This window comes from Panthera onca, chromosome D3, assembly GCF_046562875.1.
Source record: "Panthera onca isolate mPanOnc1 chromosome D3, mPanOnc1 haplotype 2, whole genome shotgun sequence".
NCBI classification, from domain to species: domain Eukaryota; kingdom Metazoa; phylum Chordata; class Mammalia; order Carnivora; family Felidae; genus Panthera; species Panthera onca.
This window is the reverse complement of record NC_138350.1, coordinates 43,428,602-43,452,448: the sequence shown is the minus strand read 5'-3', so window position 1 is coordinate 43,452,448 and position 23,847 is coordinate 43,428,602. Positions and strand designations below refer to the sequence as shown.

The 23,847-nt window shown below is 36.7% G+C and overlaps 1 protein-coding gene across 5 annotated transcripts in view; it reads right to left on the bottom strand.

Annotated features, from left to right (window-relative positions):
* GREB1L (GREB1 like retinoic acid receptor coactivator) overlaps positions 1-23,847 on the bottom strand; it is a 280,368-nt gene that overhangs the window by 123,280 nt on the left and 133,241 nt on the right. For 4 of the 5 annotated variants that reach the window (XM_060613413.3, XM_060613402.3, XM_060613410.3 and 1 more), the window contains 5 exons: positions 18,704-18,863; positions 18,298-18,495; positions 9,173-9,349; positions 3,705-3,881; positions 1,003-1,125 (listed from right to left, as the gene is read on the bottom strand). In XM_060613413.3, coding sequence (XP_060469396.3) covers positions 1,003-1,125; positions 3,705-3,881; positions 9,173-9,349; positions 18,298-18,495; positions 18,704-18,860 — 832 coding nt within the window. In that variant the 5' untranslated portion in view covers positions 18,861-18,863. Of the gene's footprint in view, positions 1-1,002; positions 1,126-3,704; positions 3,882-9,172; positions 9,350-17,868; positions 17,955-18,297; positions 18,496-18,703; positions 18,864-23,847 lie in introns of those variants that run through there. The other variant, XM_060613412.3, reaches the window with a different exon arrangement.

Sequence of the window (23,847 nt, the reverse complement as noted above, 5' to 3'; positions counted from 1 at the left end):
AAATGGCAAGATTTCATTCTTTTTGATTGCCGAGTAATACTCCATCATATATATATACCACATCTTCTTTATCCATTTATCCATTGATGGGACATTTGGGCTGTTTCCATACTTTGACTATTGTTGATAGTGCTGCATGGGGGTGCATGTGTCCCTTTGAAACAGCACACCCGTATCCCTTGGATAAATGTCTAGTAGTGCAATTGCTGGGTTGTAGGGTAGTTCTATTTTTAGTTTTTTGAGGGACCTCCATACTGTTTTCCAGAGTGCCTGCACCAGCTTGCATTCCATGAATAATTTCCTTAAATATTATCTGCAGTGATATTTTCAGTTACAACCCTCCAGCCCTCCAGCCACCTGGAAACATTAAGTCCCACCTGGAGCCTTATCCTGTCCTTGGGGCCTGGGCTAGTACAATTGTCTACACTGGAGGAATTTTTGGAAGCCTTAGACTGGCAACTTATCTGTTCAGTATCAGCGTGGCCCTTCTGCTGATCCTGCCCTGATAGTATAACCTGGTTTCAGGCACTAAAATTTTATCTGGTTATTTGTAACCCAGCCTCCATCTTGAACCACTAGAAACTAGTGGATTCTTCCACTGTGATCCTCAGTCCTACCTTGGGACCTTACTTAATATACCAGTTGGTGCAATACTCCCTGTAATGTTCTGTGGGCTTAGTTTAGAGCCCTACCCTAGAACTCCAGTCTTCATGAGTTATGTCCCCAGTATATGCCACCTGATAGCTATGAGACAGACTTTCCTCATGTCTGGATTTCTACTTATTGCCCACTGTTAGACTTTTCTAGAGATAGGTCCTATGCTTGAGCTAAATTTCTTATCCACAAACTAACCCATCTCAGTGCTGACTTCTAACTCTAATAGTAACTCAGGTAATACTTGTTTTAAAACATTTCTATTCAAACCAGCCAACAGTCATTTTTAAACTGAACCACTAAATATACATCTGGCTGCTTGAAATTCCAAAAGAAAATATCCCATACCTGTCTGAATGAATCCTGATTTGTATCCATTAGCTGTGCCATTTTCTGGTGTCACAGTTGATGATACTGAAGAGTTTGGTTTCATAGAGTGGCAAGTGGCAGAGGATTGTCGGCTTCTACATTCTGGGAAGGAGTAAGAATTATATTATGGGAGGAGACCAATACTCTGTCAAAGCAGGTGATGAGAACACAATCCATAAAATCTCTAAAATAAACTACTGTTCCTTAAGTAGCAACCATGTTCCTTATTGGCGGTTTCCCCTCCTCTAATCCTGACTCCAACAAAATGTTCAAGATGGTGAATTCACTTTGTCTTCCTAGGACCAGATGACATGTTTAGAAGGAAAAAAAGAAAGAAAGAAAGAAAAAAGATCCGGCTTTTGTTCTTCACAGACTAGCTCCCAGGGGAAAAATTACTCATAACCAATATAATCATGCTAGTTTTATGGATAAGGCAGGCTAAAATATCAGTAATTTATTTTTTAAAAAAATAAGCTTTCAAACACCAGTTAACCTCCTGTCCAGGATCAATTTAGTGTGGAACAGGAATCTACATAGGTTGTCTTCAATATTCTCACCTCAACTTTAATTTATGTCCAAAAGCTGAAGCAAAGAAAAATTTATAGTCAGAGGAGAAAAATTAGAAATGCTCAAATTCTTTTTTTTAAGCCTACTTATTATTTTTGAGTGAGAAAGAACAGGGGAGGGGCAGGGAGAGAGGGGGATAGAAAATCCCAAGCAGACTTCATGCTGACAGCAGTGAGCCTGATGCAAGGCTTGAACTCATGAAGAGATCATGACCTGAACCAAAGGCCAACGCTCAACCAACTAAGCTACCCAGGTGTCCCAGAAATGCTTAAATTCTTATTACTCTTAGTTTGTATCAAAGGAAATAGGTACACAATATTCTAGGTGATTTCTGATCATGCAACACCAAGCTTCATTTTAGGTAAGCCAATATTAATGGAGCTCTAACATGATACTTTAATAATACTTTGAACTGAGTCAAGTAGATAGCAAATACTAAGAAACCATGTAGGGCTATAACTTCTAACTAAATTATACTACACGTTCCACTATGTTAGTTTTTAAAGGTAGCATGTGAAAAAGAAATATAAATGGTTGTAAATGACAGTTAATTATAGAGGGTCCTTTAGAGAGTTTCCAAGTTTATCAGATATATGCAAGGTTGGACACAGTTTTCTATGACCACCTTGGCTAGGATTTTCCTTGAAAAGCGATTGTACTTTGGCCTACAAGGATACCTCCACATTATGTGTATCATATGCATACATTTATATTGATGTTCTATGTCTGCATATCTGCATATCTCCATATCTGCATATCTCCATATCTGCATATATGGATACATATGCATATACAATCTTAATTCTAAAATAGCAACTTCTATAAATGTGAGCTTCAGACACCTGGCTGGCTCAGTTGGTAGAGTGTGTGACTCTTAATCTTGGGTTTGTGAGTTTGAGTCCCACATTGTGGGTACAGATTACTTAAAAATAAAATCTTTTAAAAGATTTTTTAAAAATGTGAACCTTCAAAAGCCATTCAGGATGATTGTGCCTGTCTTGGAACATGCAGCTATTTCCTAAGGAATTATATAATGTCATTTCAAATGCACCCAAGAGTAATTACAGTGGAAAACTCAGAGGAAAATCTGAAGTCATTTATAATTTGGATTTATTATGCTATTTCTTATGGTCAGGCCAAAATCTTGCACAGACAACAAATGGAAGCATTAAAGACAATTATTATATCATCTTTAATAATATAATAATATTGATAATTAAGAAAAATATCAGCATCTAAGTAACTGCTCAAAAGAATAAGGATTAGATATTCCACTGCATTAGAACAATGAATAGAACTTGTGGTAAATCCTATCAACTACATGAAGATGTGAGATTTCAATTGGATTCAGATCCACAAATAAGTTAGTTAAGTTCTTCTAAACTTAAAAAAAAAAAAAAAAAAAAAAACTTTGCCAACTTAATAATGTGTTTTCCCCAGGTATTAAGGTATTATGAAGAAGCGTTATTTGTTCAAAGTATGCTTAGTTCTAATGAAAACAGAAAACTATATGCTTGAGAATTACCAAAGAACCTAAATAAATTAGAAAGAGCATCTAACCAGAAAAATGACACTTTGAGGTCCTCTCTAAGTGACAGAAAAGCTGAAAAGAGTCCTCCTGTACTCCACCCTCCCAAGAGACAAATATAAAGAGACATGCAGTTTTTCTAAACCTGGATAGTCTCTATTAAAAATAGAAAGAAGTTGGGGCGCCTGGGTGGCTCGGTCGGTTAAGCGTCCGACTTCGGCTCAGGTCATGATCTCGCAGTCCATGAGTTCGAGCCCTGCGTCGGGCTCTGTGCTGACCGCTCAGAGCCTGGAGCCTGTTTCAGATTCTGTGTCTCCCTCTCTCTCTCTGACCCTCCCCCATTCATGCTCTGTCTCTCTCTGTCTCAAAAATAAATAAACGTTAAAAAAAAATTAAAAAAAAAAAAAAAAGAAAGAAAGAAGCAAGTCAAATAACCTGCCAGAGAGCTTCACATCTTTGGATAGTCTTCTGAACTTGGGATATTTACGTACATCATACCTGATTCTGAACCCCAGAAGGCCACTTGTCCTTACTGTAACATCCTCATTCCTTTCCCTTCCCTTTCTCTCCCAGAAGTTGACGCTACCTTTCCAGCAGATAAGAGGTCCCTTCGACAGTACACCCTGGGAGCTTCTGACTAGGTAGTACTTTAAGTGCTTCTGCTTCTTTGGCTGGGTGGTGAGCTTCAAGTTAATATGGTTGGAAAATTCTGTGAAATACCGAAATCCTCTTTCTCCACAGCCGATACAGTTTCCAGAAAACCCTGAAAGAAGACAAACCAAAGTTACTGGTGGATTTGTAAACTGATACAATACTTTTACATATGAAAAGTATAGAAATATTCAGTGTTTTTGACCCAATAATTTCCTAACCTCAAGGAAAAACACCAATTTTTTTTAGCAGAGTTATTTTATAATAGTGGAAGACTGAAAGTAATTTAAATTCTGCTCTAAGTTTAACGGCTAAGAAAATAGAGTGGATAGTAGCATGTGATAGAATTCATATAGTTGACATAAAAATATGAAAAAGTTTGCTTCTAGAGATGCCCATGATTTCCTTCCCACACACTCCCTTCTTAGAGAACTTGCTGGCACTGGTTCTCTGCCCTACCCACCATGTGCACTGTCACAGATGATTAGATTGTACTAATATCAGACCCAGTCTGGGACAGTCAGAGTCTCTTTCATGGAATTTTATTTTATTTTATTTATTTTTCAACTTAAAAATATTTTATTATTTGTTTTTTATTTGAGAGGTGGTGGGCAGAGGGAGAGAGAACAAGAATCCCAAGCAGGCTCCACACCCAGCATGGAGCTCGATGCAGGGCTCAGGGCCACAATCCTGGGATCATGAAATCAAGAGTCAGATCTCCAAAGGACTGAGACATCCAAGTGCCCCTTTCCTGGAATTTTAAAATAAATACAAATAGAATCAGTCAGATGGAACTGGGCCCTAAATTTGTAAGGTTTTGTAAAATTGGAACCCAAGTTGGGGGTTACCTCCAACCACCTGTCAGCTAAGGGATGGGAGAGAATAAATTGGCAACTGTGAAGGTTGTTTGCAGAGAGGAGGGCATGGACAGTGATGGGCAAGCCCAGGTACTGTCAACTTTTCAGTTCCTATGACAGCTAGCTGTAATTTCTCACACAGGTGCCCTGAGAGTCCCATTTCCTCTTTATTCACACCCCCCCATACTCAAACTAGCTTATTATCCCTTTAGATCAAACATCCAAACAATTCTCACTCAGATTATTCAAACAAAATAAAACTTTCAGTGACCTGCTTAGAGCAAGGGGCACAGAAAGAAGAAATGGAGGAGGCTAAGAGGACGTGAGGCTAACCTTTGCTTAATTGGAAATCAATCCCATAATACACAGAGAAAAGTCACACAGAAATAATGTGAGTTCCTCTGGTTGTGACTGAGGAGGAAGCATCATATGTACTGCCATGTAGTGAACAAGGACAAAATAGGTGTAAATGAGAAAAGGCATTCCAAACTCCATACGTACAATCTCTCTCTATATAAATGACTAACTTAAAATCAATCCACTGATGAAGTGATACTCTTTTTAAACCCCTAAACCAACCTGTTATCTAATCAACAAAGATATAAAAGGAGAGAAGAGAAAGGCCACCAGGATTAAAGACAGAATATCTCACAACGTACCAATCGCAGACAGTCAATTCTGACAATCAATAGAAATGGCAGTCCAATTTATTATTTTTTCAACAATTACTTACTGAGCATCCACCTATATACCAGGCATGATGCAAAACTGGAAAAACAGAGATAGTCATATCTTCTGATCGGTTATGTAAAATTAGTAATTTATATAATTAGTTTATTACTGTTACTTTATAGAAATATAAACATAAATTATTTAAAATATATTCAGAGATGGACTGAATTTGAGAGCATTTGGCTATCTGTCCAATGCTTTATAGCTACAGGCCAAAACCAAAAAAAAAAAAAAAAAATGCCAATTTTTTTCACCGAGTTCCCAAGCCATCTAATCATCCATTTCTCCATGCATCCATGCATCTAGCCAACAAATCCATCCATCCATCCATCCAACAAATACTTATATACTCTACCATATGCTAGGCACTCTTTCAGGTACCAGGTTTTCAGCACGGAGCAAAGGAGACAAAACCACTGCCTCCATGTAACTTACACTGTGGTGCGATTATCATGCCTTGACAAAACCACTGCCTCCATGTAACTTACACTGTGGTGCGATTATCATGCCTTGACAGAAAAGTGCCTGGCTTGCCAGGCAGATGTAGAACCCAGTAAAATAATATAAGAACATTTTAGTCAAAACAATTAAAGATGGTGCCTCCCAAAAGAGGCTTATCTGGTAGATCCAAGTAGTTCATAAAAGATTAGTGTGAGAATTAAAATTAACAAATTACTGAGGTGAGGTTTTATCTTTTATCTTTTGCTTATTCTCTGAGGTGAAAAGCAAGAGAATATACAAAGGAAGAAAAGCAAAGGATCTGGACAATCTTCAAAGAACAGAGATGGCGCATTAATGATGAGAATTAACAATATTAAAGACAAAGAATCCTACAGCTCATTTTTTAAACTCTGTACAGTTTCAGTATCAGTCTTCGTTCAAGAGAGATTTTATCTGCCCAAAGTTCTTGTCATCATCACAAAAAAATAATACCTCTTACAGCCAAATTACCTATCTAGTGTTTCTGTCAATCAAGTCTTCCAATTGCACAGTAGATTTGGGACACATGAACGAACTGCCAACTGGATCAATATATACTTTTTAATGTTTATTTATTTTGAAAGAGAGAAAGAGAGAGAGAATGAGTGGGGGAGGGGCAGAGAGAAAGGGGGAAAGAGAATCCCAAGCAGGCTCCATGCTTAACACTCAGTGCAGAGTCCGATGCAGGACCAGATCCCACAACTGTGAGATCATGACCTGAGCCAAAATCAAAAGTCAGACACCGAGCGAACTGAGCCACCCAAATGCCCCCTCAATATATTTTTTAACCAATTCCTTCACTCACAGTCTTTTGAATCAGCATAATTTATATAAAAAGTTTATAAATTGATATTGGAGTTCACTGGGATTCTAACATATTCGAAGCTTAAAATTTTTCCCACTATACTTTAATGCATACTAAAATAATCTATCATCAGTAAGAAATGTTGGATGGATATTAACATATAAAAATCTCAACAACATGCTTATCTAAGAGAAAAGTTCTACCATCTTGCTGTACTACACTTTCACTTGGAAAGTGGTTAGTAAAATATTATGTCCATTCACAAGGCTAGAGAAAGCAAACAGACTTCCATTTCTATAAAGGTATTAATAAATATGACAGAATGGCAGAATAATAACCATTTAAAGAGCAAGTGCTCTGTGCCAGGCACTGGGCTGGATGGGTTGCCTTATAAACATCATCTCATTTGATCTTTACAACCCTGAAAGTTAGGCATCATTGGCCTCTTTTTATAGATGAGAAATCTGAGACCTCATGAGAATAAGTAGCTTGCCCCAGTTCTGAAAATACTAAGTGGCAAATCTGGGATTTTAATCCTAGTTCCAACTCCAATGACCAAGATCTTTGATCTCATATTCATTATTATACACAATCATGAAATCTATTCTTCTTCTTCTTCTTCTTCCTCTTTTTAGAAACAGAGCGTGTAAGTGGGGGAGAGTAGCAGAGGGAGAGGGAAAGAGGGAGAGAGGGAGAGAGGGAGAGAAGGAGAAGGAGTGAGAGAGAGAGAGAGAGAGAGAGAGAGAATCTTAAGCAGGTTCCATGCTCAGTGCAGAACCCAATGCAGGGCTTGATCCCATGACTCTGGGAACATGACCTGAGCCGAAATCAAGAGTCGGACGTTCAGCCGACTGAGACACCCTGAAAATCTACTATTCTGATGGTGTTTCTTGTATCCTTTCATGATGTATTCTAGGAGGATCCCTCTAGTCATGAAGAATCATTAAGCAAAAAGGCATCATGAGATATTTTTCTGTGTCTGTGGTCAGAGCCACATGTAAACTATTCCATCTGATGTCATGGTGATGCTTTTATTTATTTTTTAAAAGTTTGTTTGTTTATAGAAATCTCTACAACCAATGTGGGGCTAGAACTCATGACCCTGAGATCAAGAGCTGCATGCTTTTCTGACAGAGCCAGCCAGGCACCTCAATACTATGATGCTTTTAAAATGCTAAAAAGAAGTTTCCCCAAATTGTTATACCACAGCCAACTAGATTACTAGCTCTGTGTCTTAACATTTTTGTGCCCCCACAACACAGCCTAGTATGATTTTTGTCACATAGTACATTTTGAACAAAGTGTTGAATGAATGAGTGAACAGATACTTAGAAACTTCTTTGCTAATTTAGTCCAACTTATAAACTTTACCATTAGGCTTCTGTGTTAAACCATCTGCTCAATTTCACTAAAAGAAAATCATCATCTTTTTATGAAAGCCTATGGAAATTATCACTTCTTTTCCTATGAACCAAGAAAAAGCTTTGAATTATAAGTTAAGGAACTTTTATAAAGCATGGATAGGGTTACTTTCTAACTCAGGATACTGATGTATATATTTCCAGACTTTCTGATGACACTGTGGAACTAGGAAAAATGTATCAAACTAAACAAGTACAGTTTACGAACAATACAATTCTTGAATTCTTTGCCCTCTTTCCTTTCATTTTTATTATTTTCACCAAAGACATCTCATGTGCCATCTTGTCTTCTTAATTAAAAATAAATGCAGTCTTTATTTCCCATGATGTAAGGAAGCTAGGTTGTGAAAAAAAAAAAAAAAAAAGTCCAGACTCAAAGTAAAGCCAGAGAATAAAACAATTCTGAGATACAGTAATACATTTTACATCATATGTATATTCCTAGTTACTTTGGTTGAACTAATGCTAAATATAACATGGGAATCACATCAATCAAATATAGCTAGGAATGATGGGTAGTATGGAGAAACTACCAAAAACTTACAAAGCAGATAATCTGCAGCTGAATAACTGAGAGTTGACTGGACATCAGGTCTAGATCAATAACTCTGTACAGAGTGAATCCTACTTTGCTTTACACAGAATTAATTTTTGATAAATTGCATGCCATCCTTTAGCTTGGCTTGAAAAGGCGGCCTCTTCAAGGTGGGTGTTTTGGGAATGAATAAAAAATAAAAGCTAATTTTTAAGAAGTTACTAAAAGAAAAAAATGTTTCATACTTGAGTTAATTACAGAATTCCCAATTAATTCTGTGATCTAAAAAAAATCTGTGATAATTTAACATGTTTTTTTAATTTTTGTTTTTTTATTTGAGAGAGAGAGCGAGCGTTGGGCAAAGGGGCAGAAATAAAGAATCTTGAGCAGGCTCCATGCTCAGTACAGAGCCCAACGTGGGGCTTGATCCCACAACCCTAGGATCTTGACCTGAGTTGAAATCAAGAGTCAGACGCCCAACCAACTGAGTCACCTAGGCGCCCCTATGATAATTTAAACTTGTAGTTTAACTCCTTCTTCTTGGAAGGAATTTTATAGGTGTGAAATACTCACCTAAAAGTGCATTTTTCCCATGATCATCTGGTAGAAATCGCTTGTCTACAGCACACACGAGGATGTGTTCAGGCAGATTGGGAGACTTGGCCCCTACCAGGAGGAATCCTGCTGGGATGTCGATTTGTTCCATACAAAGAGATACCAAACGCAAATCCTTTCCTGCTTGACAAAAACCTAAAAATGGTAAAAAGGACACAGTAAAATGTTTAGAAAGGTCCTATCTCCTTATCACCCATCTGGAGAGTGGATTTGCCTATGGGAAATCCCATAAAGGCATAATCCCATAAAAAATTAAGGAGTAGATTATTTTTTTATGTTTATTTATTTTTTGAAAGAGGGAGAAAAAGAGCAAGCTGGGGGAGGGGCAGAGAGAGAGGGAGAGAGAAATCCCAAGCAGGTTCTGCACTTTCAGTGCAGAGCCCAATGCGGGACTCAAACTCAGGAACTGCGAGATCATGACCTGAACTGAAACTAAGATTTGGACGCTCAACCGACTGAGCCACCCAGGCACCCCAGGACTAAATTTAAAGTCCATATACTCCAACCTGAAGACAAATCTATCATACGTATCCCCTTCCCCCGAGTGGAGCTGAAAACACACAAAAAGGAGGTATTTCTGACAAGTTCAGCCAACATTTATGACTTTATATTTTCTGATCTACAAGTAAGCAAATGATAAATACACACAGAGCTTTGAAAAATGTATGTAATTTTTATGTGTGTGTAGTACAATATTTTTATACTTTCAAAGCAAGTTCATATCTATAAATGGTGACTGTCATAGAAGAGAGAGGCTTCCATTTCACATAGGAAGAGACTGCACTTCAGATGTGGCTCATAAATGAATGGGCCAGAACTAGAACTCAGAACCGTGAAGTCATTTTTGTAAGCTACAACAGAACAACACATAACAAAACCTTACATAACCACGTTGTGTACCAAAACATATTACACTAACTAATTAGTTCATCATTTATTAAAAATCACTTGCAACAGATGCTACCCTAGGCCTGGGGATAGAATTGAACAAATATATCCTCCCCCAAGAACCTACATTATAGTCTAATTGGAAGAATGTATAAGGAACCAATAATCACAAAACAATATTACAGAGGACAGCTATTTTCTACTGCAAAGCACCTATTTCACATCTTCTGGGAGATAATCAAACCTCCTTGAACTCTAATCATGTGATTCCTCTGGAGAATGGGGATATTCTAGACTGACAGGAGGTAGCACCTGATCCAAGCTGGCCACTATAATATCCCACCTTTCCAGTCACAGTTGATTAGTCAGGGACACCTGACATAAACTGGGACAATCAAAGCCTTTTCTCAAGGAATTCCAAACATGGAGCCAGAAATAGTATGACTTAGTTTGATCTGTGGCAGCTCAGTTCCTTGACTTGTGAGAGAAGTCTGTCAGCAGACAGGAGGCTCAAAGGGAATGTTCCAGCAGTGTGTGGACCCCCTGAAACCCAGCTGTATGTGCGTTTCCCAAGGTCGGATTGTGAAACCTTTTGCTTAGGAATTCTTTGAATAATATCTTCATTCTACCTAAAGCTAATTTCAGTTGGGTTGGGTTTCACCTGCAGCCAAAAGAGGGTAAATACAAGTATGAAAAATACTATTCCAGAGAGTTGCAGAAGGTAAACGATGGACACCTAAATCTCCACACACAAACCTGAGGAGACCATCATCACCCAATACAAAGTAGAGAAAGACCCTGCTAAATTCTTCCAGTATCAATTTATAGTATGATGTTCACCAAATGCCAACAAACAATTGGATGCAATCAGTTATTATAAGAGAAAAAAAATCCAAATATTGTATGAAGTTGTGGCGCACATAAATCTACCATGAATCTACTGCATGGTTGAGCTCATCAAACCTCAAAAGCAGACATAATGGAATTGGAGGAAGTCAACAGAAGAAAGAATAAAATGATAAAATAATGGGGCTCAACCATCTCAAGCTTATAGGCTCCCTTTAACACTAAAATAATTCAAATTTAACTTTTAGTGTTAATTGAAAAAAACAAAAGCAGAATATTGTGAATTAACAATTTTGAATGAATCTATATTTTATTAGTCACAATATCATCTATATTTATTTGAAAAATAGTTATTTATACATGCAGGTCGTATTATTTATTCAGTTTACACACAGTTTTTGGAAGCTATGGATACATAAAAGCCCTAAAAAAAATTCTGCTGCCCCCACCCCATTTAAGGGACAGAACTCAGGTTTGAAAGTGGGGAAATGATGATGGTATCAATGGCAGAAAAAATTATGGAGAACTTAACATAAGCCAGGCACGGTACTAACCATTGTACAGATTATTTTATTTAATCCTCTGAACAACTACCAACTCCTTTCCATAGATGGAGAAGTTGAGGCTCAGGAAGGTTAGGGAACTTGTGCAGTGTTATATAATGAGTTCAGTAATGTTCAGGATGTAAGACATGGGAAGTTTGCTATATAAAGACAGATCAAGGGGTGCCTGGGTGGAGCCTATTTAAGATTCTCTCTCTTCTGCCCCTCCCCAACTTGTGGACATGCTTGCTCGCTCGCTCTCTCTCAAAAAAAGAAAAAAAAAAAAAAAAAGAAATAGCACCTTTATCATGACTTGCTCCAAAAGGCAGAACACGTATCTTCCCAAAAGATGCAGATAAATTCAGTGATGAGAAGTTCATGATTGTCTATTGACAGAAAACAGGATGCGTGGGGAACTATCTCTGTCACTAAGAAGTAGTAACAAACCTTTCTACGACTTTGACTCACACCATATTAGAAAGAGTGGACTAGATGAAATGATAGTCTGTGCCAATTCATATGAATTTTCAAATTATTACCAGCTTTTTAGAACATCAGAGCTATATAGAACCTTAAGATTATCTGATATAGGATCTCTCAACAGGCAGTTATTAAACTCCCAGGGACTTACAGGTATTCCATGATACTTGAAGTTATAAGACAAAATCAAATAGTTACCAATTTCTAAAATCTAACAAATAATTATTCTAACATTAAAGAATGTTCTCAGGGGTTTCCCTGCTACACATAGAGGGAGAGTAGAAACCAGTTGAATGAATTCAGGACTCACTTGTTTGAACCCTGTATCAGTGTATGGCTTTGATTTTCACACAACTGTTTTTATTCTTAGCCATTTGTATTGATATTGTGCTTAATTTATACTCATCATACATTGTTGGTTAATGATAGGAAGCACTGTTTGTGTTAATGAACACAGTAATGTTACAAATGTGTCTAAAGATGCTCTTGCTAGATTTATGAAAGTTAGATTCAATCCCAACCCCACTCATTAAATTATAAAATTATATAAAATGCACCAATATGTTTTTGGGCACTCCACCCCCAAAAGCAATGTCAAGGTAAAATTTTGGTGATTACAATCCAACTTGGCTTTTCATGTAGGAGAGAAAAGCCTACCTCATTTTGCAGCATGTTCAGTAGCAGAAATTCTGCACACAGCAGCCTGAAATCTTTACATCATATAGATGATGTAAAAATTTTAAAAATAAACTAGCATATCCTTTTAATCCTAAAATTTCAAATTTTGGGTATTAAAAGTAGATTTTGATTTTCTTTTTATTTGATGCTGGAAAACATTTAAATATACTCAGCCCCCTGAAAAGCTATAATATTTTATTTTTGAATTTGTCAATAAAATATGCTTTTTCTTACACAACCGATTTTAAATACATTAAGTAGCAATTACTGAATGATAAAATGTAGACAATTTTTTCTCATATGCATGAATAATATCAAAGACTATATTAACATACTGGTCTAAAATAAATACTTTCTACTTAAAATCAATCCTTTATCATATGCCATGTAGTGACAGAATTAGGTTTTAAATTCCTAAAAAGTTCAAAAGACTATATATTAGTATAAAAGAAATTTGTGAGTCAAAGATTGGGTAACACTAATCTATTTAATATGTAAATGAGGACACTGGGGCCTATAAAGCTTAAGAAAATGGTCCAATTTTTAAAATATTCAGTAACTGGAGAAAGTGGGACTAAAACCCAAGTCTCCGGACTCCAAATTAGATGCTCTTTCATCCTCATTAACATCTCTGACTCATATAATGCTTCACCTTCCCTCAGTCTGATGTAGGACACTCTCCTATTACTTCTTCCTTGCCTTTTTTTGGAGTCCTATTACCCAACTTTCTAAGTTGAATCTTTGGTCTATTGGCACTCACCTACCTCATACTTGCTGATGAATCCTTAAAATTCATTATTTTTCTGATGAGTTCTCTTTTTTAAAAAAAGTTATTTATTTATTTTGAGAGAGACAGAGACAGTGCAAAGAAGGGCAGAGAGAGGGAGAATCCTGAGCAGGCTCCGTGCTGCCAGAGCATAGCCTGACGTGGGGCTGAAACCCATGAGGCCACAGGAACATAACCTGAGCCGAAACCAAGAGTCAGACACTTAACCAACTGAGCCACCGGGCACCCCTCTGATGAGATCTCTAAAAGCAATACATTGCAGCAAAAGGAGACCAAGGGGGAAAGTACAATTTTTGTTCTGGACTTAACAGAGATAAGAGTCAAGAGGACTTAGTGTGGAGAATATCTGAAGAAAGCAGGATTTTCTGTAGAAGAGAGATGATTTCAGAGTGATTTCTGTGGCAAAAAAGGAGAACTACACAGTCCACTCAAATTAAGAAATACAAATAGTTTTTACTACAGCCTTTAGTATGAGGACACCTAGAGGTCAAAAGTAATAATTATTCAACAATGACTGGATCCTCGGAGAAGCATGTTTTCTAGTCTCCTCCCCACAAAAATTTTAAGGGATGCTCATAACAATAAAAAGAGAAAATGTCCTATTTTATGCTAAAAAAAAAAAAAAGCTGCAATGATGAGAGTATGTAAAAGGGGTACAGGAACCAACTGAAGGTGCTCCCAATGTCCAAAACCAGAACAATCTGAGCAGTGAGGTAAAGTAGTATTGACTTATAACTCAACATAAAATAAATATCCATGAGTACATAATAATATAAATAAATGAGTGAATAAATTAGTAAGTAGGCGGGGGAGACAAATCCCCATACAGAATTTTAAATAATTTATGTAAATACTCTGCCCTCGAGAAGGTGGAGCATAATTCCCTGTTCCTACAGTATAAGCTGAGCATAGTGACTTTCTCCCACAGTATGGCAAGTGGGGGAAAGAGTGGAGATCACACTACCTCGGCCAGATGATCTACGTCAACATCAACCCTCATAAATCATGTTGACAGAATGTACCCTTAATACAATATGATGAAAATGGCAATTTACCTTTATGATCTTTCTCCCCAAAACCCATAACCCCAGTCTAATCAGGAGAAAAATATCAAATTCCAGTAGAGGGTCACCTACAATATACCTCACCAATAATTCCTAAAACTGTCAGGGTCATCAGAAACAAGGAAAGTCTGAGAAACTGTACAGCCAAGAGAAGCCTAAAGAGATATAACAACTAACTCTATTTTAGTATCCTGAAGGGATTCTGGAAAAGAAAAGAGATATTAGGTAAAAACTAAGGAACCTAAATAAACTATGAACTTTAATTATTATTAAAATTAGTAATAATGTAAGATAATATTAGGAGAAACTGCAGGAATATATAGAAACTCTATACTATTGTCTCAATTTTTCTTTAAGTCTAAAACTGTTCTTAAAAAGTGAAGTCTATTTTTACAATGTCCAATTTTATCTTCTTGCCTTCATGTTACTCGCTAACACAAGCCACTCAGCCAATTTGATTAAGAGGAAAGAAAATAGGAGAGAAAGAGAAGGCAAGGCTGAGTCCAGCAACAGGGTAATCCAAGAAACAAATCAATTCAAGGCCAGAAATGGTGGCAACATCAAGAAAAAGTTCCTAAATTGAGTTTGTAATTATTCTGAGAATACACTCACCTGGCAAAGATTTGGCTTTTTGCTGTGACACCTTTTACCTGTCTTTTCTAAATCCTAATTTTGGGGGGGGGGGTGGGATTCAGATCAGCTAATTATCTACAAAATATATTATGAGGGATCCCCAAGTAAGAAAAAACATTATGCAAAGAATAATATTTATTTTTTTAAGAATGAAAATAAGCTCTGTGTGTCTGTAAAGAAAAGAAGAGTGGGTAGCTAAAGAATCTATGAAATGTGATTATATTTGAAGGTCTGTAGGATCCAAAATATCTAGTGTAACAGGTAGTTCTGGTCTCTAGAAATATGTCAGATTATTAATATAATAAAGACCAACTACTCAATCTCAATTAAAACCTCAAACAAAATGAAAAGAAACCTTATTACAACCCTGTAGTGTGATTTTGAATCACATCTGAACTCATCCTGAAAGAAAGACAGAATCTTTTTTTAGGGGCTTCTGGAAGACCTGGGGGAAGAGTGCCCTAAGGAAGGATCTATGCCTGTTTACTGTACGCAAGGAAGGAAAGATAAGTTATCGATGTTGGCACACAAATAACAAACTTGTCCCTAAATAGCTTCATTTTCTGAGAATAATACTGAAATGCTGCCTTAACCCCAAGACCTTTGCAGCAAATTATTTTAATTAAAAAAAAGGAATAATGGTAGAGGGCCCTTCTTTGTAAACTTCATCTGCATTTCCTTAAGAAAATAGCCAAGGTTTTCACTTCACAGAACCAGATTTGCATTCTCCAATTATCTCCAACTTGAAGGTTACAGAGTAATCTAAGCGGGGGGAGGGGAAAGTTTACTGAAACAGCTGTAAACACAAACTAAAGTAATCAAAGCAGTATTTGGAAGCCTCAAATTTGGTTGCCCTTCACCCCTTTAGACAATCAACTGCCTCCCAGCAGGGTGGGAACCTACACTATTCCAATAATTTACATAAGAAATTAGCAACCAAAATTTACATCTGAATGGTAACCCCCAGAAGCCCATCAGGTATTAAGTATCTGCTTATCTAAATTGCCTCTAAAAATAGCTTTACCTTCCTTTAAGTCTTAGGTAAATAGAGGATTTCCCATGAAGGGAAGGTGGTATGCTAAAACAAGTCCAGGCATTACATTGTCCTAATTCACTGTCATTTCTATAAGAAAAATTTCAGAACTGTTCTGTCTTCGGGTGAGAGGGTTCTTAGAACTACCCTAGAATGAGCCAAATTGAAAGAGCTATGGACAAACTTTAAACTATCAAATTATGAACTATGCTTTTTGTTTTTAATGGCCACCTTGAGGTGAATTAAAGGGGAAAAAATATGGACATGCAATTAATTCTAAGAAACCAAAGTAGCTGATGTAGGAATCTACGTCTATGACCTGTGTTTCCAGGTTGTCTTGGAATTTGAATTTATGTTTGGGTGCTATATTTGTTTTTCCCCCCAGAAAAACTGCATCTCCAAATCTTTTTCCTTCATATCTAAAATTAACTATTACCCTTCCCTTACACTTTACATAATCGCCTCATGGTAAGAGTAGTGTTCTCATGTTTTAAAGTTCAAGAAATAGTTGCTCTCTGTTAGATCACTGAGTTTGTATCTTGGTGAACACTAAACATACCTGATTGTTAGTAACACCAGTGTCAGCACCCCAAAAGGCAAACTAAAATATATTTAGAGCACAGGAAAAACAGGAGAGCCCCTCCTCCATTTTTGGTATAAAATTTGATATTTCAGAATTATCCCCTAAAGCTTTGACTCTCGTTCTATTTAATTCTTAAATATAACAAGATTCTCAATGACAAGCCAACAATATTTCAAGCACAATTTCAATATTTGGTTGTTAACTGTTAAGTATGACTTGACTGATAAATAAAAGGCACAAAAATGGATATAAAACAGCCAAGTGGAAACCTAACCCAGTCACTTGCTACACAACTATAGGTTTAAAGGCCTATCATACCAAGAATAATGAGTAAATTTGATGCATAGTATTAAGTCTGGGCAAAATAAATCAATCACATCTGGAAGCAAATTTATAAGAAATAGTGCAGATAGGATTAAGGATTTTGAGCTTTTTACAGCTTATCAAATTCTTGAAAGGAAGAAAAGGAAAGGAAAAGAAAAAGAAAAAAGAAAAGAGGGAGGGAGGGTAAAAGAGAAAGAGAAAAGAAAGTCAAGAAATAATAAAACTTCCAAGCAGTGCAAACTCATTTATCTGGATTTGCACATTTGAATCTTTAGTTTACCCCAAATTATTTACAATTCAAGCTGTGTAGGGAGAATGTCCTGAAATCTTACCCCTTTCCTCCTCACTCCTCACCCCTAGGATTTGCATGCATTGTAAACACCCCAGGTCCAAGTCAATCAGGGTATAAAAACTGCACTCTGGCTAATATGGATAAAGTAGAATCCACATACTAATTAGGTTGGGATTACCAGAAAATAGCACTGTAAATACTAAATGTAAGGAAGAGAGTATATTTTAAAGTTGTGACATCATCAAAACCATGAAATACTGAGAATGTTTTATATTAGGATTTCCTTTTTAAAGTGTGGTTAAAGCTGTGGTGGAAGAGGAGGTTGACAAAATAAATAAAATGGGATTATCAAAATATGTACATTTTTATCTTCTACAGATAACACTATACTGCATGAGTGTTCAGAATAAATGAAAAAGGTAAATATAAAACATCTGATATCTCTATTAATGTTTTTGAGGTTGGAACAGAAAGAAGTAGGAAGACAGGACACTTAAAAAGTACCTGAGATAGTAGCATTCTTGCAGGAAAAGCCCTGACTTGGGCCTAGGCTTGCTTTTGCCACATATCATCTCAGAGAAGTCATTCAACTGCTGTGAATCTTACTTTCTTCATCTATAAGATGAAGCAATAATACCTGTCTTTCTTATAGACACCTGCTGTGAAGTCACAGAAGATAATGTCAGTGAGACCATAATCATTCCTCATTCCTTTCTGTAATTACTGGTTTCCAGCCTTCAGCACCACGTGTAATGATTGAAAACTAGCCAGACAATAAAGAGGAATTGGTAAAAGAAAGAAAAGAAAAGAAAAGAAAAGAAAAGAAAAGAAAAGAAAAGAAAAGAAAAGGAAAGGAAAGGAAAGGAAAGGAAAAGAAAAGAAAAGAAAAGAAAAGAAAAGAAAAGAAAAGAAAAGAAAAGAAAAGAAACCCACCATCTGTAGTGCAAGACCCTTCTGGGGCAGGTTTTTGTGAATAGGGAATTGGTGGGCTATTTGAATCAGACATTTCTTCATCATCTTCGTCATCTTCCATTTCATTAACTGTTAGATTGTTAGAAAAATCCAGGCTTCCATTTTGAGTGTAGCGGTGTACCAAATCTTTATCCAGATCCTCCACCTTGGGTTTTACATCTGGGTGAGCAAATAAATTACAGCTAATTTAATAAAAAGATGCTTATAGAAAAAATAACCAAAAGAAAAATTCATACTTCTGAAAGATATCAGAGGAGGGAGACTAGCAATGTCTAATATTATATCAATTTATTTCAGAGGTCCCCAGATTTGGAATTTCCACTTCTTTTAAAAGAAATCTAGAAATGTGTGGGATTGAGAAACTTACCTGCAGATGAGAAAGGATGCTGGTCAGGGTCCAGGTACAGCTGGGAAAAAATTGGCCGTGGAACCACACTACTACATCTGAGAGAGGCTTCTATGGAGTTGTGGAGAGCTTCCTCAAATTGAGCAGATTTCAGTTGCCCAGCATATGAATTCCCCATGGTCTACACCACCCCCCCCAAAGAAAAAGAGGAAGAAAGGAGAAAATTTATATAATTAGAGGACTCTATGACTGCAAAGTACACATAGAGCTGATATAAACTATACCCATATATCTTGTTAAGATTCATATATGAACCCTACCTATATTTCCTAAGACAACCTGTTTTAAATTCTGTTACATAACTTTTGCTTTTTGTTTTCATAATCCAAATCCATTTCAAAAAGGCCCTTTAGAGGATCTTCTGAGAATCAAACAGTAATAAATGCTTTAAGTCAAGGTTCTCTGACCAGTAAATCAAGATTGACCTGTCAATCATGAAGCCTAACATGATGACATGAGGCCACTCCTCAAAATTAGTGGGCTACCATGATCCCATTCCAACTCTATCAGTGCTTTTAGAGTAAATATCTAGTTACTGCTCTCTCTACTAAGATCTTCTTACCCTGGCAGAATAGGGGGAAATTCTTCTCTTGGGGGGAAAAAAAAAGAAGAAGAAAGACAGAAAGCTTTGTGATACTATATTTGACAAATTCCTGAAAGCAAGATTTGAGCCTTTTAAACCCGAAGAAGTCATTTATGCATTATTAGTATTTATTTAAAAAAAACACACACAGTTTTTTTCCCTTAATCTGAATCACAATCTTATTTGAGACCCTCTAGGAATGTATAGAGTAAGAAGTTTGAAAGCCATGGCCTTTACTTCTCATAACCAATATTTGTATAGTTCTTGCTAGTTACAAAAATCTCCATGAATATCAATAATAACTACAATTCTTTGAGTGCTAACTACTGGCTATACCAACAATTCTCAAAGTATGTTCTGAGGTCACCAAGACCCTTTCTGGGGTCTATGAGATCAAAACTCCTTTCAAACTTATTACTAAGATAGTATTTGCCTTTTTTACTCTCATACGTGTACAGTAGTATTTTACAGAGGCTGCATGATGTGTAATATTGCAACAGGTTTAATTAGAAGCAGATAGATCACTTTTCTCACTAACTTTCTTTTGGAAAATATAGTTATTTTCCCCAAAATGTTATATATGTTGACATATAATGTGTTATTATTTTAACTTTTAAAGTTAATATATATTTTAAACATTTCTTACTCTTAGTTTCTAATAAATATAGTCTACATAAACAAAACTCAATTTTGATTCTGGATCAAAAATGTGAGAGCTGTGGAGCTAGACAGTACCCTAAATATTTTATAAAAATTATTTTATTTAGGGCACCTGGGTGGCTCAGTTGATTAAGACTCCTGACTCTTGGTTTCAGCTCAGGTCATGATCCGTGGTTCTTGGGTTTGAGCCCCGCATCGGGCTCCATGCTGGCAGTGTGGAGCGTGCCTGGGATTCTCTCTCTAACCCTCTCCCTCTCTGCCCTTCCCCAGCTTGTGCTCTCACATGCACTCTCTCTCTCTCTCTCTGTCTCTCAAAATAAATAAATAAACTTCAAAAATATATTTTATTTAATCCTTAGTATTCAGAAGTAGGTTGGACTTGTCTCACTTCATCAATGAAACAATTGGGGCTTGGAGAAGCCAAGTGACTTCCCTCCTATCACCCAGTTGGTAAAGGTCAGAACCAGAACTCAGTATCTAGCTGTGTGAGGATAAATCCTATACTCCTACAGTATAGGCTCAATTTGGATAAATCTCATTTCAAGAAAGGCAGTTTGAAAATATCATAGCCCCACTTATCCCATCAAAGAGAGGGACAGATACTAAATTTCATCTGGAAAGCCAACTGTGATGGACTCTCTGAAGGGAGTCCCTAGAGGACTCATTGAGAAGGACCCTAAGCATGCATCTATCTGGGCTCAGCAGGAAAAGGAAGCCAAGATCCAGTCACTCCTAAGCAGGGAAGGGATAATGCATACAACCTTACTATCAGGCTTCCCAGAGTTATATTCATGAGCTCCAAAGGATTTTGGTGGCTATGAGCTGCTGAGCTGCCTCTATATAGCAAAGAAGGCTGTTTACATGATTCTGGGTAGCAATGAGTAGTATTCAGAGATTTCCATCAGAGTGGCTGCGTTTAGTAAAGCTTTGTTGGAGATTCTTATGATTTGGAGGAAAAGCTGGAATTATATTTTAGCAACCTTTCTCAAAATAGGTAATAAGAAACTAAATACCATGGATTTAAATTAGTAAGTTCCTCTTTACAAGTAAAAGAAATTTTATAACTATATGAGGTGATGGATATCAACTAAACTTATATGTAGTAATCACTTTGCAAGATATACCTATATCAAATCATCATATTGTACACCTAAAACTTATACAATGGTATATGTCACTTTTATCTCAGTAAAACTAGAAAAAATAAACTAGATTTCTTCAATTATTAGGTTCCTTTCTTTCAAAAAGTACATACCCAAAAGTATATGTATGATACTCAATTAAAAGTTGTAAGTAGAAGCAAATCAACAAACTCTGTCAAATAAAGTTTTCCTGAAACACCAAGTTTTTGTCCAACCTTATAAGACTCTCCATTAGGACAACTATAAACATTTAAATTTTCTAAAGCTCAAGACCACACATGATCAAAATAGGGTGAGTTTGCAGGAGAAATAGGTTGTGTTACCATTTAATGCATCTAAGTCAAAATTCAATAGCCATTTCACCTTTTTTTTTCTTTTTGCCGAAGGGAGAAAACTACCAGCACAGTCAACCATGGGATTTCTTAACCGTAGAGAACAATGGAATAACTTCAAAGGTGGACCTTTCTCCAGAGCACCAAATGCCTGGAAATCTTGCCTCTTTTTAACTATTACCTGCTTAACAAATTATCTTCCTTTTATCATTGAAAACTATATTCTCTAAGAGATTTTTTTAGTTTAATAAAGAAATGCCAATTGTACATGAAGTACTACATAATCTCAATCTCTTTGATTTATAGTTTAAGGAGCAATATAACAAATATGTATATGTAGGGCAAATAAATATTGTGCTGAATAAAAATATTAAATCAGCATAAAAATGGATAATCATGTTTCACCATCATAGAGGATACACATAATGCTATAAGAACATTAGCAATACTCAAGATGACAAAGGGAAGTACCCAGGAAACAGTTGGAAGAGTAAAAGGAAGAGACTGATTATTTCAAATGAAAACATAACTGGACATTTTAAAAATGATAATGATAATATGAAGAATTATAAAACTGACCCCAGACTTTTTTAGTGCGGAGTACAGAGTTCTTCCCTTTACGGTTCAAGTTCAATGCTACCCAATTTCCAGTTCAATGCTATCAAAAGAAGGGTAGAGTTCAAGGAAGCCTTTTTAGTGTAATGTATTCTTAATATCATATGCTATAAGGGGCACCTGGGTGGCTCAGTCAGTTGAGCGTCTGATTTCGGCTCAGGTCATGATCTTATAGTTCCTGAGGTGGAGCCCCACATTGGGCTTACTGCTGTCAGCATGGAGCCTGCTTTGGATCCTCTGTTCCTCATTCTCTCTGCCCCTCCCCTGCTCGCTCTTTCTCTCTCCCAAAATAAACATTTAAAAATAAAAAAATATATCATATGCTATATGATGTAGGGTCACTGGGGGCACTTGGGTGGCTCAGTCGGTTAAGTATCTGACTTAGGCTAAGGTCATGATCTTGCAGTTTATGAGTTCGAGCCCTGCCTCAGGCTCTGTACGGACAGTTCAGAGCCTGGAACCTACTTCAAATCCTCTGTCCCTCTCTCTCTCTGCCCCTCCCCTGCTTGCTCTTTCTCTTTCTCAAAAATAAACAATTAAAAAATGTTTAATATCATATGCTATAATATTTAGGGTGACTGGGGGCACCTGGATGGCTCAGTTGGTTGAGTGTCTGACTTCAGCTTAGGTCATGAGCTCACAGCTCGTGAGTTGGAGCCCCGTGTCGGGCTCTGTGCTGACAGCTCAGAGCCTGGAGCCTGCTTTGGGTTCTGTGTCTCCCTCTCTCTGTGTCCCTCCCCACTCACACTCTGTCTCTCTCTCTCTCAAAAAAATAAATAAAAACATTAAAAAAATTAAAAAGATATTTAGGGTCACTGAAACTGTTGGCATTATCTACCTAGACTACTGGCCTTCCTTTCCTCTGAATCTCAAAGAGCCCCCAGTGCTTGAGATGGCATAACATACACTAAAAGTCAGTGTATAATAATTGTGATAGGCACTTCACACATAAAGTTAACATTTGAAAAATAAGACTATGTATTTTGAAGTCTTATCTGATGCTTTAATTGTAAGAAGTGTTTGGGAAGCAACCGAAAGGAACATTTCGTCCTGCGTCTTCTGTACTTGATAACTTCTATAAAAGTAATTACTACATTAATAATACAGTAACTATTAACCATGAAACATTTGACAAAAGGGAAATAAAAACATTGCAGATCAAGAAGTGGTTTCCCTCAAATTGTATTGCTTCTCCTTTCCATTTTCAATAGAAAAAGGAGAATTGGGGAAAGGCCATGGAGCCATTAGCAGGTACCAGTTTCCCAGGCTACTCTTTTCCTTACTTCTCCAGTCCCTATTCCTAAAACCTCCAGTGAATGAAGCTGCCTGTTCTATGCCAGCCCTTTTATCTTTCTGTAGAAAAGGGAAAAGGCTAGAGCAGAAAGGCACCAAACCACAATGGTGTGGTGGTTTGTACTTGATCCCACTTGCATTTTGAGCAATTAATTAGTGGTGCAGAAAGAGCCCATATTGTATACCATCTCTTTCTTAGAGATTTCTGTAGTGTCACAAGACACTATCTATTAGCATCTCAGCGTCTGTAGTCCTTAATGTCAGCCAGATATATAAAATATACATATATATGTAGAAATTGCAAGTTTGCTTTCTTCTTGTATGTTGTACAACTCATTCTGAAAAGTAGTTCTACATTATCTGACCTGAAGTTGGATTTATTAGGTAATTGTGATAATATTAGGTAATTGTGTTTCATGGTTAATAGTTACTGTATTATTAATGTAGTAATTACTTTTATAGAAGTTATCAAGTACAGAA